This window comes from Rasamsonia byssochlamydoides (genome assembly GCF_041956645.1).
Source record: "Rasamsonia byssochlamydoides strain NRRL 3658 unplaced genomic scaffold VTN77scaffold_25, whole genome shotgun sequence".
Classification (NCBI taxonomy): Eukaryota; Fungi; Ascomycota; class Eurotiomycetes; order Eurotiales; family Trichocomaceae; genus Rasamsonia; species Rasamsonia byssochlamydoides.
Genome location: NW_027192408.1, coordinates 242,984 through 256,660, shown reverse-complemented (window position 1 = coordinate 256,660; position 13,677 = coordinate 242,984). Strand labels below are relative to the sequence as shown.

Genomic DNA, 13,677 nt, shown 5'->3' with positions numbered 1-13,677 from the left:
CATGCATCTCCTGAGCAACGTATTTGATTCCAATAGTCATTTGCAGTCCTTATTTCCTGGCATGTCTTGAGTGGTTGTCCGTCTTACTTACCTGTCTGCGTCTCACGGTATCCTGCATGCATGCACTCTTTGGTTCGTCTTTTGCAACTCCTTCAGGGGGTTAACTCGAGCATCAACGGCGTCCTAGTGAATTGAATTGCTCTTGTCGCGTTTTCTTCTTTACCGTGTCGTTTCTCCTCTGTCTTTTTCTTTTAAACCTCTCTCATTCTTCCCTTGTCTTGGTATCGTATCTGTCAGTGTCTCAGTGTCAGTGTCTCTGTCCTGTCAATTTTTTTCCCTCCAACAGGCTTTGGAAATGCTCCTCCCGAACAAATTTTCCTGGCAACAACCTTTTTTTGTTGACCTGGAAGTCATGCATTGTGTGAGTCCATCTGTCTGAGTTGAGTTGAGTTGAGCCAATTGCTTTTTTGTCTTTCTTGTTTTTGGAATTCCCCGGGTCGTTATTTATCATCGAGTTATTGGTCATCAGGCTGGCTCATCAGCTTTCTCTCTTTTCTTAGCTTTTCTCCTTTTCCCAAGGCGCAAACAAGGCGGTCTGCTTTTTTTTTCCCTTCTTCACTTTTGCTCTCTCTGATTTATCTGATTTGGTACAGTACAGTAAGTACATACAGTACAGTACAGTACAGTACCGTGTATGGTATACTATGGTAGACCTTTGAAAGACAACTCAACTAGCGGTGTTTTCTTCCTGTTCCCACAACCAACCAACCAAGCAGGCAGGCATCACAGCACAGCACAGCGATGAGATTCAGCAAGGCGATCATTGAGTGGCCTGAGCTGGACTGAAGCTGAAGGGTGAGATTTTTAAATCAGTAGTCACCCACCAACCATTGTACCATTGTATGTAGTATGTAGGTATAGGAGGGTATTAGAACATCCCCTTATCTTAGCAGCATGTTAAACCGTACTCTGTATGTTCTCTTAGAATGCATGACGTCATGACATAACTTTAGATATCTTTCTTTTTTGGAAGCGCAGTATTTATTTGTTTATGATAATAACACATCGATCGTCAAATTGTGGACATACTAGTAATACTAGACTACTGTATGTCTAAAAAAGAAAATGGAAGAGACAAAAAAATGACAATGAAAATGAAAATTCATGGCTAATGACGTATGTACATACACATACATAGATACATGCATTTCGACTCGAAACAGAATCGCACACGGAAGTTTCCGCCTTTGCCCAATAGATAGGATAGACCCGCCCGATACAGGGGTGCTGGGGACAAGCACAAAGCCAGCGGGCTTATATTGATTAACAAACATTGTATTTGATTTAATTTGATGTGCCCCTGAATCAAACCCGTTCGCTGATATTTTTTGCTTCTTCATTACAACTTCGCCTTCGCTCCCTCCAGCAACTCCGCCCCAGCACCGGAGATAGCCAGCTTGCCCGTCTCAGCGACGACAGTCTGGAAAATGACGGTGTTCCCTTCCTTCCACATCTCCGTCTTCAGCGTTTGGCCCGGGATAACGACGCCCGCGAAGCGCACCTTCAGGGTCTTGAAGGGCCCGTATTTCTGGAAGATGTGTTTGCCGGAGATGCCCAGCGAGCAGAGGCCGTGCAGGATCGGGGTCTTGAAGCCGCCAACTTTGCTGAACTCGGGGTCGATGTGCAGCGGGTTGCGGTCGCCGTTGAGGCGGTACAGGGCGGCTTGGTCTTCGGAGGTCTTCTCCTCGACTACCGCGTCTGGTTTCCTCTGCGGTGGCTTGTAGGCTGCTGTGGCGGCTTTGGGTCGAGGAGCGGTGGGCTTGGGAGAACCACCGAAGCCACCGCTGCCGCGGATAAAGACGGAGGATTCGTTGTAGAAGAGATCCTCGCCGGTCTTCGCATCTTTGGTGGTGTAACCGGCCACGACGATCGCGGCATTGCCCTTGTCGACGACGTCGACCAACTTGGGGATGTTGATGGTCTTCGCCGCCGTGGGTATGGGGTATTTACGGATTTCCAGATACTGCTCACCGTGGAGCAGCAACATGGGCGAGAAGTTGGCAACAATGTCATCCATGTTCCATGGGGTCTGGGTGTTGAACCATGGGATCACACCAAATGTCGGCAGAGGCTGGAAGTTCTCGTTGTTCTCGTACACGAGAGGCAGATCAGTCCGCTTAGCACCCAAGCTAATGTTGTAGAGGATCACATCCCGGTCAGTGTACTCGAATGGAGTGCCTTGACTCGTCAACTTCTTGGCCTTCTCGATGTTACTCAGGATACCCTGGTCGGCCTTGGCCGCTGACTTGTCGGCTCCCTTCTTGCCACCCGAGCGGTTATTCAAGTTCGCCATGATCCGTTCCAGACCGGCTTGGCTGTCTTCAGGGTGATCCGCGCGGCCATCATCGAAGTTGACAATGTTCTTCCACTCCGCGAGCACTGCTTCGGGCGTCAAGAGGACATCCACAGGGAAGCTGTGGCCTCCACTTCTCTGGAACCGCGTTCTGGCGTACCATCCGCTGCCACATTCGTACAGACCCTTGGTGCCGGGTTCTGGAACAGCATCCGAGGAGAGCAAGACCACCAGAGGAGCGACATAGTCAGGCTTGAAGGCCTGGACCATCTCCTCGGGCAGAATGGTCCGGGTCATGTTCGTACCGGCGTTCGGAGCGATAGTGTTGACTTTGATGTTGTATTTGGCGCCTTCCAGAGCGAGGGCACGAGAGAACCCGAGAATGCCAAGTTTCTACACAAATAACTGGGTTAGCAAGTGTTCGATTGCTTAGATAAGGGTGCCGGGTACATACAGCAGCCGCATAGTTGGACTGTCCAAAGTTCCCATAGATGCCACTAGTACTGGTCGTGTTGACCACACGACCATACTTCTGCTTCAGGAAGTATGGCCAGGCAGCCTTGGTGACCTTGTAGGTGCCTCGCAGGTGGACGTTGATCACCGGGTTCCAGAGGTTGTCGTCCATGTTGGTGAAGGCTTTGTCGCGCAGGATACCGGCATTGTTGATGAGGATGTCAATCCGTCCGAAAGCATCGATAGCAGCCTTGACCACTGCCTCGCCATCTTCCACCGAGGCCTTGTTGCCAACGGCTGTGCCGCCCAATTTCTTGATCTCCTGCACGACGGGCTCCGGGTCGACAAGATCGTTGACGACGACGGAGGCTCCCAGCTTGGCGAATAGCAGACAGTACGCCCGACCAAGACTAAATAAATAGAAGTTAGAAAGGAGAGCGGAGAGAACAGACACATGTTGACTAGCTTACCCGTTACCACCGCCAGTGACCAAGGCCACCCTGCCCTTGAAGTCAAGATTGGGCGCCGCAGGGGCACTGGGCAACTTCTGGGCCTCCTCCAACAGGGTCATGAAGTCAGCCGGCCCCGTGGGATAGCTGGGCTTCGAGAAATCATTGACATCGTTCCACTTGCTCAGAATGGCTTGCGGCGTCAAGGACTCGTCAGTCTTGAGGAGGGCACCTTTCGCACGCTCCCACCGCAGCTTGGCGATGTGGCCACCGCCGACCTCGAAGATGCTGCCCGTCTCGTGTGTGTTGGACGGATGAACCAGAACGGCCACGAGGGGAACCACCCACTCGGGCTTCAAGTGCTCCAGCACATCGGGTGGCATGACCGTTGCCGTCATACGGCTCGCAGCTGACCATTGTCAGCCATCATCCCAGACATATCCCATCAATGCGACGGTCCAACTCACCAATAGGTGCGATCACATTAGCGATGATATTGTATTTGGCGCCCTCCTTGGCGAGGGTCTCCGTGAAACCAACCTGGCTGAGTTTGGCAGCTGTTTCAGCTGTCAGTACGCTGTCACTGTTAAACCAGAACGTAGAAGAGGGCTCACGAACCCGAGTAGTTGGTCTGTCCGAAACTTCCGTACAATCCTGCCGCAGAGGCCGTGTTGATGATACGGCCGTACTTCTGTTTCCGGAAGTGAGGCCATGCCGCTCGAGCACACTGTCCGCTTTGTCAGCCGTCTATTCTACGGCGCGAATCTGAATGGCATATGGCATATGATTCTACCTTGTAAGCGCCGTAAACATGGACCTTGTTGATCAGGTCCCAGTCCTGGTCCTTCATGTTCTTAAAGGAGATGTCGCGCAAGATACCGGCGTTGTTGATCAGAATATCGATCCGGCCAAAGTTCCTGATTGCCGTCTCAATGATGGCCTCGCCATTCTCGACACTGTCGTAGTTGGCGACAGCCTTGCCGCCAGCCTTTCGAATCTCTTCGACGACAACATCGGCTGCCTGCAAGAAGTCCAACATGTCTCAGAACGCTTCCAATAAAGGCAAACAAACAGCAAGAATCTCCACCGTAAATGGCAAAAGATGAAGCTACCTTGCTCGACTTGCCCTCCCCGACATGGGAGGATCCTAGATCGTTCACCACAACATTGGCGCCTCTCGAAGCGAAAAAGGTCGCATATGCCTTGCCCAGTCCACCACCAGCACCGGTGACCACCACAGTCTGGTTATCGAAACGCAGCTCGGACATGGTCGTCAGCTCTCTGAGCAGCGGAGTTCGCTCAGCAACGGGAAAAGCGGAGACGGGAAGGGAAAGTCAGCAGAAACAATTCCCACCACGCAATAGAAATCCAGAGAAAATAAAAACGTGGTCACAAAGGACGAAAAGGATTCATATGGACAGACAGAGAGATGGATAGGATAGGATTGTGTTACTTGGACGGGGGGTGATGGGATTAAAGACCAGAGAGCAGCTCGGCTAGCTGGGGAACCTCGGCATGTCGAGGGAAGCTCGGCGCAGTTACTGNCTAGCACTGTTTCGCATGCAACCCAGATCCCTTCGGCGCTCTCACATGCCGACAGTCGCTGCCAGTCTCTGCGGGTCAACGTCATTATTTAGAGAGAAATGGACCATTCATTGACTTCTTTACGTGATCATTCATGTGATTCATAATCTCAATACCCACACTCAACCCAAAGAGACAAGGCAACATTCAAAGCACGTGTCTGCGGAAGAAAATGATGCACTCCCGGGCAAATCACAACCTACCTATTATCCACCCAAGGCATGTCCTATAGTTCAAGATCTTATGATCTCATTCTTAAATACTAAAAATGAATTTTCAAATCTCCAATGACGTTACCCAAAAGTGTAAAGCTACAGTATATTGATTGCTCAATTAATTATCTCCGTCTCGGAGACCTCTCCCCGGATTATTCCCCCAAAGAAAGTTGACTGCGGGGAGGACTTGTCGACTCGGAGGGCTGTCCGAAATTTGGTACCCCATGAAATTATATAAAAAAAAATGCATCCAAGAGAAAGAAGCCAGGCCAGACCGAACAACCCCATTGACGCCTCCAAAGGGTCATCAGCAGCATCACGATGCCGGAGATCATCGACGACAAGTCCCAACACTGCATTCCTTTCCTTCTCGACCGCTTAAAGGAGCACCAGGCCCGCCATGGCAACGATCCCAATGCCCCGCCTTTCTTCCTGGGGCTGAATGGCGTGCAAGGTGCGGGCAAGACTGTTCTTGTAAGGATCCAGAAAATTTCCTATTCATATTCATATAGACATAGATGGAAATATACTGAAACAGGCGATGCGAATTTATTCAAACTGGCACTGATTTGATTTGATTCGCTTCTCCAGGTATCGACCTTGCAAAAGACCCTGCGCTCCCCACCATACTCTCTCCCCGTCGTGACACTCTCGCTCGACGACATCTATCTCACCCACGCAGACCAGGTGGCCCTAGCAGCCGCGCACCCAGACAATCCCCTCCTGCAGCACCGCGGCCAACCCTCGACTCACGATCTCGCCCTGGGCGAGAAAGTCTTCGCCTCCCTCCGCGCGAAGCAGCCCACCGCCATCCCCAAATACGACAAGTCCGCCTTCGCGGGGCAAGGCGACCGGGTCCCCGAGTCGCAGTGGGATGTGGTCAATCGTGAAAGGGAGGAGCCGATCAGAGTGGTCATTTTCGAAGGGTGGTGTGTTGGCTTCCGCCCTGTGGACGAAGCCACGCTGAAGGAGAAGTGGGAGGCGGCTGTCCGCAAGAAGGAGCAGGGTGGGTATGATGGGCGATTGGGCTATGTTAAACTGGAGGACGTTCGCACGATCAATGAAGCGCTGAAACGATACGATGTGTTGACTGAGTGAGTGGTCAAGTTCCCCTCATACCTTGCCGTCAATCAATTTGCATATATATAAAGATCATCAATGACTGATTCGGTGTGCCTACGCAGCCAGCTCGACGCTCTGATCCACATGTACGTCTCCCTCGTCCCCCATACTATTGTCTCTATTTTTTACTCTTTCATTTTTTCCCCCAACGAGTCTGACTTGGCATGTGTCAATCCAGCGACGCCCAAAACACCCGATTCGTCTACGACTGGCGTCAAGAGCAAGAGCGGACTTTGCGTGCGGTCAAAGGCACGGGTATGACTGAAGAACAAGTCAACCGGTTTGTCGACGGCTGTAAGTGGCACATTATCCCCTAGTCATCCAAAAAAAATACCTCCCCAGTCCTTTTAACCACCTGATCTCCTTCATCTCGAAATTCCATGGTTAACGTCAATAAAAACCAGATTACCCATCCTACGAACTGTTCACCGAGACACTACGCAAAGGAGTCTTTGTCCCCAGCACCAGCACCACGGGGCACGAATCCGACTCCAAGGACCCTTCTGACTGGAAAGGAAGACAGCTCCGTCTTGTTGTCGACAAGAACAGACGGGTGCAGGAGGTTATTCTGATCTGATGATGAATGACAGAGGTTGTCCATAGTCTGGGGAGTAATATTTACTACAGTAAATAAGTGTGATACTACAGTGGGATGAACAACCGCATAGTGCCAGCAAAAGGCGTGACTAATGCTTCCAGTACGAGTTTATATAATATTCTACTCCAAAAGAAAAGAAAAATATAGAAATCTGGCAGCGAGTTCTGGGTTGCTTGAAACACTTTTTTGTCCTAATGGGATCGTAAAATCTACAACTAGATCATCTCGTTAATAACAGCAGTCCCTGTGCAACAAAACAACCCAGATATCCTGTCATAAAAATTCAAGATGAAAACTTTTTAGTTCATCTGGCGGACGAGAGCGTTGATGTTCTCCTCGCGGTTGCCAGTGTCACCACCCTCAACAAAGTTCTTGAACTTGCGAGGACGGAATCCTCCAGTCGGGTTGGACAGCTTGAACGGCCACAGGAAGTTGTTGGCCTGCTTGAAGTTGGGGCCGACGGTGTAGATCTCGTGGATCAGATCCTCAATGCAGACGATGCCGTACTTGCCAAGGTTCTCCTCAATGACCTGGTTGTCGGACAGCGGCACACGCTGCTTGTTGACCTTGCCATAACCGCGCTTGTAGATGAGCTCGCGGACCGTCTTCAGGTTGGGGTAGCCGTACGCAACGTACGGGCTGATGATGGTCAGCATCTCCGAGGTGGCCTTGTTCAGGCGGACGAAAACACCGTTGTTGATTTGAAGCAGGCGGAGCAGCTGCAAGATCTTGCGAGGCTTAGGAGGAATCTTGTTGATACTACAAGAAACCAACATCAGCATGCTATTATGCTACACCAACCAAAACCGAAGCATTGCTTACCCCTTGATACGGATAACGAAGACCAGCTTGGGCTCCTCAGGCACGTAGAAGGTGCCAGCCTTGCGGCTCTCACGAGCAAGGCGGATCTTCTCGCGCTCAGCCTCGCGGTACTCCTTGACGTAGGCCTCGGCACGCTTGAAGATCACAGCGCGCTTCTCCTTGTTGGCCTATTTATTCATGAGTCAGCAATGGATCCTGAAACATGCATGAATCATATCAATCGCGAAAAATCGACTGTCAGCCCCGAAAGATGGTTAACGAAAAGGCGACAGCATCGACCGTAGGTCTAGTCGCGTTTTTGTAGATATCATCACCCAGCTACCTCCCCCCTTGCGCTGCACGAGAATGTAAAAATTGTAATACTAACCTGCTTCTTCTTCTCAAGCTCAGCGCGGCGAGCAGCACGGGCCTGCTCCTGGCTCTTGCGCTTCTTGAGGAGGGTCTCAGGCACAAGGACCTGGTCCTTGGTAGGGACGGTGCTACAATCGAGAACGGAAGGTCAGTATAGTCTGTCCACGTGAATTATGGAACCAGATCGCCGAGTATAAAGAACTGCAGCCATAGTGCCACATTCTCAGACTGAAGGCGATAACTCGACGAATAGATTTGATCGGTGAGGACAGAGGGCAGATCTTCGCTTCAAACTCACTACTACCAGGCCCAATTGTTTTAGGACTGGGTTCGCAATCAGCTCATGATCGCCATTGGTTCCTCATCCGACAAGACCCTAAGCATTGACGCTCAGGAAGTAATGCCGACGCTCTTGGTCCACCGAGGATAAATCTCTCCGAAGACCACAGCTCACGACAATGAATTTCAAGGAGAAGGCGACGCCTTCAGCCTCAAGACCCCAAGCCAATTTCATCTCCATAACAATTTTAGTCGCAGTACAATGTCAGACCAAATCGAGGAGAGAAGGCAACGGGAATGATCGAGCTGGTGCTGTGCGGCATCGCGCCAGCCACTCCAGCGAGAAAGGACGACTATAACTGAAGCTCCGCAACCTCGCGTGTGATAGATCAGCAGAACAACAAAGGTAGGGGAGCATACGTGGAGGTAGACGCCATCTCGAGAGGTCCGTCGAGGATCAGGTTTTGGGCGGCGTTTGGCGAAGGCTGTCGTGCTGGTTGAAGAAAGTCGGAAGAAGTTTCACGACTTCAGTATAGCAAGAAATTCGGTTTGTGTGGGAGCCGCTAATCCCTTTACGGGGAGTGTGAAGTGTCGGGTTGCGGCCGAGTCATGTGACCACTGCTATCAAGCCAGCCCTTATCGGCTTAGGGCTGGGATGTCACCGCATTCCCCGCCGTTCTACTGTATGACCGCAACTGGGAGATAGACTCGATTGTTATCATCATCAGGGCTTTTCACTATCAGAGCATAGATATGGCAACCCGCCGCGGGGTTGGTATTGGTGCTTTTGCCAATCGCAATCAGACTACTCAGTCATATGCCACTCACGGCGCCAACCTGCGTTCCAGTCACCTCCAATCGTTACAGACCCAGCTCTCAGTCTTTCAATCCCTGCTACACAGCTTCGCGCTCGAACATGCATCAACCATCAAATCTAACCCCACCTTCCGCGCTGAATTTGCGCGCATGTGCAACGCCATCGGGGTCGACCCTCTCGCAGCAAGCAATGTGAAGGGGAAAAGTGGCCGCAAAGGCCTGACGGAAGGCGGCAGTTTTTGGACACAGATCCTGGGCGGAGACATGAATGACTTCTATTTTGAAGTTGCCGTACGGGTCGTTGAACTCTGTCGAGAGACGAGAAGCGAGAATGGAGGCTTGATAGGGGTTGAAGAATGTCGCAAGAGAGTCGGTCGTGGGAAGGCGATTGGGGGTGGCCTTGAAGTTTCAGAGTTCGTGGCCGAATTGATCCCCTGCCTCTATAAGGGACCAAGAAATACTGACGCACGTTTCTGACAGTGATGATATCCTTCGCGCCGTGAAATCCCTCGAACCGCTTGGCTCCGGCTTCAGCATCATCCGCGTCGGCAGCAAACAATACATCCGCTCGATCCCCAAAGAGCTCAACACGGACCAAGCTACGGTACTCGAGGTAATTCAGATAGCAGGATATGTGACAGTTTCTATGTTGCAGTTGAATCTGAATTGGGAAAAGGCCCGAGCAACAACCGTCATAGACGACTTGTTGGCGGATGGCCTCGTCTGGGTGGATAGCCAATGCGAGGAGAACGAGTATTGGTCTCCTCAGAGCCTGCTCGACGATGGTTGAACGACATGCAATTCTAACGGAAATTGCCTGTCAGTCTATCTCTATGTGCTGAAAGGTATTTGGCAGATCAGACGTAACGCAACAACTGACTGCCAGCTAGCGAAATTTAGCACCGCGACGCATGCATGTCCATCTCGATATGGGGATTCATATCGAGACTTGACATCTTTTAACTGCGTGAAGATCAGAATTTCTAGCGATGGGTACAGAAGGTACTCCACAATTATGGGACAAGGTCACAAGCCTTAAAACATCTCGCTTCGCTCGACTGGCTTAAAGAATATATGGGATCACCGAAAGACATATATTTCCGGGGCCAAAGGTCTCTGACCCATAAGAGCCTTGTTTCTACCCCAGACGGGCTTCCTATCTATATGATAGTCTTACTACTACCTAATACAGGCTTACCACTCAATATACATGCATACTTCTGTCATACTACTTAACATGTCATTTCTTTACCATGCCGTAGTCTCTGTCATACACTTCGAAACAAAACGCCAGAACAAGGAAGATGACGTGAAAGAGTCAGGACTTTTTGAAGATAGAAGGGGAAAAACAGACGACATCCATTAAACGTTTGTTGTTGTCCTGATTTATGCCTTGATCGCACCACCCAATGCACCTCCGCTGAACTGCTGACCTCCTGGTCGTCGTTGCTGACCACCGGGCAACCTTGGACCACCACGCGTCTGGCCAGCGCGTCCAGGGCCACGGCCGCCACGACCGCCAGCCCCTTGGTCGCGCTGGAAGGCGTTGGCCATTCCTTGAGTACGTTGTTCCAATGTCTTTTCGTTCGCCTCCAAGAGAGACATGGCCTTGTCGGCAAGCGTGACAATCTGGGACTGGAGACGAGACAGCTCAACACCCTTGCGGAAGACAATGGCACCGTTGACCTGATCGAGGGCAGCAGCAAGCTCCTCATGGGAAATCATGCGGCTGACGATGGCGGCAATCTTCTTCTCGGGGAGCTCAAACATGTTGGCCAGGGTGGCAATAGAGAGGGTGTCGTAGAAGGGTGCGTAGGTGAACAGGTAAGTCCGTAGACCTTCTTCCTGGATCTGTTCAGCTAGCATCTTCTTGATCTTGTCTGGCTGCGGCATCAAATCCCAGATCTTGATTGAGGTGAGCAGCTCCGTAGCCTTCTTCCACTCGCCAGCGGCAAGGAACTTGGCACTCATAATAACGCCGTCGCGAGTGTTTTCGGGAGGTCCTGTGAAGACTTGCCGCTCGTTGTAATCAAGCATACGACGGAACGTCTTCGAGATGACACGGCGTTTCATCTCGGGACTCGAAGAAGTCTGGGCCATGAGCGGAACCTCAAGGAACATGCTAGAGGTAAGGTAGATGCACTCCAGCAACTCGAGGTTGATGTGCATGTGGAAGGGAAGTTGGCGCTGTCGTTCGAGCTTCTCCTGCTCTGGTGAGACAGTTGAATATCTCTGGAGGATAATGCCCTGCGCCAATAGCTCCTTCTGGCGCCCACTGCCACAGATTTCTGAAAGTGTATTTTGAGCCTCGTAGATAAGCCCAGCACGGAATGCACACAGGCCTATTTGGACGAGAGTCCGGTTGAAGAGGATCTGCGTGCTCACGTCGAAGTTGGAAATGTTTTCCGACAGATGGGACATGAGCATCAGGTCGCGAGCGCGATAGTAGTTGTCGTGGAGAGCGAGGAAGTAAATCTGGCACAGCATTGCACGGGCTCGGATAATGCCGTCGCTGTACTTGAAGAGGTAGTTGCAGAGGGTCTGGACAAGGGCTGGTACGTCGGTACCCTTCCCACGAGGAGTGATAGAAGAGTCCAGGCTCGGGGGAATCGCCTTCCAGGTGGCGTCCTCAAGAATGGTGACAACCTGGGAGGGCTTGAAATAGATATGTTCCAATCTCCTCATCACCACGCGGTTGATGCTATCCTGGCGCGGTTCACTCTTGTCGGTCTTGCCAAGTTCCTCGACATAAAGCTGGGTCCGGACGAGGTTGTTATACAGAGCCTGCTCGTCGCCAAGGCGCTCAATGTACTCAGCAGTGTGAGGGTCGATGTGCTGCAAAGACCGCGTGAGTTCATCGTCGAGCCTCTCGACGAATGAGACGACGCTCCCAGGAATATAGAGAACCTCGCCCGGTGCGATTTGAGGCTGCTTTTCATCGTCCTCCCACTCTTCTGCCCCTTCGGTAACAACGTGATCACGATTCTCTTCAAGGACGGTCAAGAGACTCGAGAACTCTCGCTCCGCAAGCTTCCATTGCTCGGTACTCATGTGACTCAACGCAGAAGTGGAGGTAAGGTCGAAACGGGTAGCGATGAGCGTAAGGTAGACCCGAATACGTTGATACGGAGTCTGAGCCACTTCCAGCAGCTTCTCCATGGTCCGGATCTGTTCTTGACGGTCGGTGTTCTTCTTTCCTCTCGACTCGAGAATGATGCGGAGATGTTTGAGGATGCTTTCGGGAGTGTATTGCAACGCTTTCCCGTGACGGCCGACAGTTGCGAACCCCTCCTCATCTGCAGCACTCAGAGACTCCAGGGCGTCCAGGCGAACCCTTGTAGGTCGCTCAATTCTGACCTGCTCCTCTTCCTCATCGGCTTCCATGTATGTCTCCTTGTCTTCCCGATACTTCTCGATCTCAGCCGCATAGTCTTTGTTGTTCTTCTTGATGCGCTGCTTAACTGCGTTAAGGCCCTTGGCATTGCTGGCATTCATCTTCTTTGTCGAGACCTTCTGCTTGGCTATCGTCTCGTTCAAGAAGTCTTCTAGATCAGCAATGGCTTTAATGTAGATCTTGGGCACGGGTCCCGACTGGGTTATCTTGGTGATCTGCCGGTTCAACTTGTCGAACTCTGCCGAAGATAGTTAGAATCATCCAGGACGTGTAAAGAAACCTTTTTTTCACAGCTTCAGGGGAGTACTCACCTGTCGAGATCACCGCCCAGTCGTTGATCTTCTCAGCATTTTCGATCAGCCTGACGGTATTCTCAAGCTCCTCAAGTCTCTTATCCTTCGCACTCTTCACAATAGTTACTCTATCCTCATCTTCACTTTCCTCGCTTTCAGAGACATCTCTCATGAAACGGCTAGCACCAGTTCGCCCTGCTTCCTCTTCGGAGGACTCCTCGTCCTCCTCCTCCTCTTCGGTGGATTCTTCTTCGCTGGATTCTTCCTCTTCAGATTCTTCTTCCTCCTCGCGATCACTGTAAAGTTCCTCCTCATCGGAGGAGCTAGTCTCACTGTCGCTCCCGCCACCGTGGAAGAAGCGCGACATCTTGCCGGTATTTGTCGTTTGATGCGAGTTTGGAGATTCGAGGAGACGCGATAACAAAAGCCGAGTCGTCTGACTGAAGAACTGGCGCTGCGACTAGCCTTTGGTGGACGATAAGAAGTTCGTCTCCGGGCTACGTCTGATGGACGAAATTCACGATCCCCGTTGTGAGTCGAGGGTGGGTTGATTGGGTTTGGCGGCGACAACGAAATTTAAGCGAGGGGTCGCTTAACCCGATTCGGTAAGACACTGGCCACCATCAGGGCGGGCGGCTGCCACTAAACAGTGCAACACGCATATGTATGGCATGGACAAGCACTTGCCACTCTACCTTCTCAATACAAAATGGGCAAAAATCTTTGGAGCAAAATAATATCTTTTAGATATCTTAAAGTCTTTCTTCATTGGCTGCATTTAGCCACTGATAAGTTCGATCTATGCCGTTCGTACACTCATACATTATAGGCAAATTAGGGTGGCTTGGATATACGCATAAGCCAGATCGGAATCACATTGTCGCGACTTATACGAGTCATATACGGAGTACTACATTGAGGGAACATCAAACTGGAGCGCGATATATA

At 51.2% G+C, this 13,677-nt stretch overlaps 5 protein-coding genes across 5 annotated transcripts; 2 read left to right on the top strand and 3 right to left on the bottom strand.

The window, feature by feature from the left end:
* Positions 1–1,399: 1,399 nt before the first annotated feature.
* On the bottom strand, positions 1,400–4,523 carry VTN77DRAFT_3605 (uncharacterized protein; the record flags this gene model as incomplete). Its single annotated transcript, XM_069419572.1, has 7 exons — positions 1,400–2,746; positions 2,808–3,216; positions 3,277–3,664; positions 3,723–3,812; positions 3,874–3,982; positions 4,049–4,276; positions 4,368–4,523. The coding sequence occupies 7 exons, from the start codon at positions 4,521–4,523 to the stop codon at positions 1,400–1,402; spliced, it is 2,727 nt and encodes a 908-aa protein (XP_069278396.1).
* Positions 4,524–5,375: 852 nt separating this feature from the next.
* VTN77DRAFT_3604 (uncharacterized protein) lies at positions 5,376–6,753 on the top strand (the record flags this gene model as incomplete). Its single annotated transcript, XM_069419571.1, has 5 exons — positions 5,376–5,528; positions 5,646–6,148; positions 6,239–6,262; positions 6,355–6,470; positions 6,581–6,753. The coding sequence occupies 5 exons, from the start codon at positions 5,376–5,378 to the stop codon at positions 6,751–6,753; spliced, it is 969 nt and encodes a 322-aa protein (XP_069278395.1).
* Positions 6,754–7,073: 320 nt separating this feature from the next.
* VTN77DRAFT_3603 (60S ribosomal protein uL30) lies at positions 7,074–8,663 on the bottom strand (the record flags this gene model as incomplete). Its single annotated transcript, XM_069419570.1, has 4 exons — positions 7,074–7,533; positions 7,597–7,763; positions 7,964–8,075; positions 8,647–8,663. The coding sequence occupies 4 exons, from the start codon at positions 8,661–8,663 to the stop codon at positions 7,074–7,076; spliced, it is 756 nt and encodes a 251-aa protein (XP_069278394.1).
* A 316-nt stretch (positions 8,664–8,979) lies between these two features.
* VTN77DRAFT_3602 (uncharacterized protein) lies at positions 8,980–9,832 on the top strand (the record flags this gene model as incomplete). The annotated part of the gene is made up of 2 exons (XM_069419569.1): positions 8,980–9,455; positions 9,523–9,832. The coding sequence occupies 2 exons, from the start codon at positions 8,980–8,982 to the stop codon at positions 9,830–9,832; spliced, it is 786 nt and encodes a 261-aa protein (XP_069278393.1).
* A 596-nt stretch (positions 9,833–10,428) lies between these two features.
* VTN77DRAFT_3601 (uncharacterized protein) lies at positions 10,429–13,096 on the bottom strand (the record flags this gene model as incomplete). The annotated part of the gene is made up of 2 exons (XM_069419568.1): positions 10,429–12,674; positions 12,748–13,096. The coding sequence occupies 2 exons, from the start codon at positions 13,094–13,096 to the stop codon at positions 10,429–10,431; spliced, it is 2,595 nt and encodes an 864-aa protein (XP_069278392.1).
* Positions 13,097–13,677: the final 581 nt, after the last annotated feature.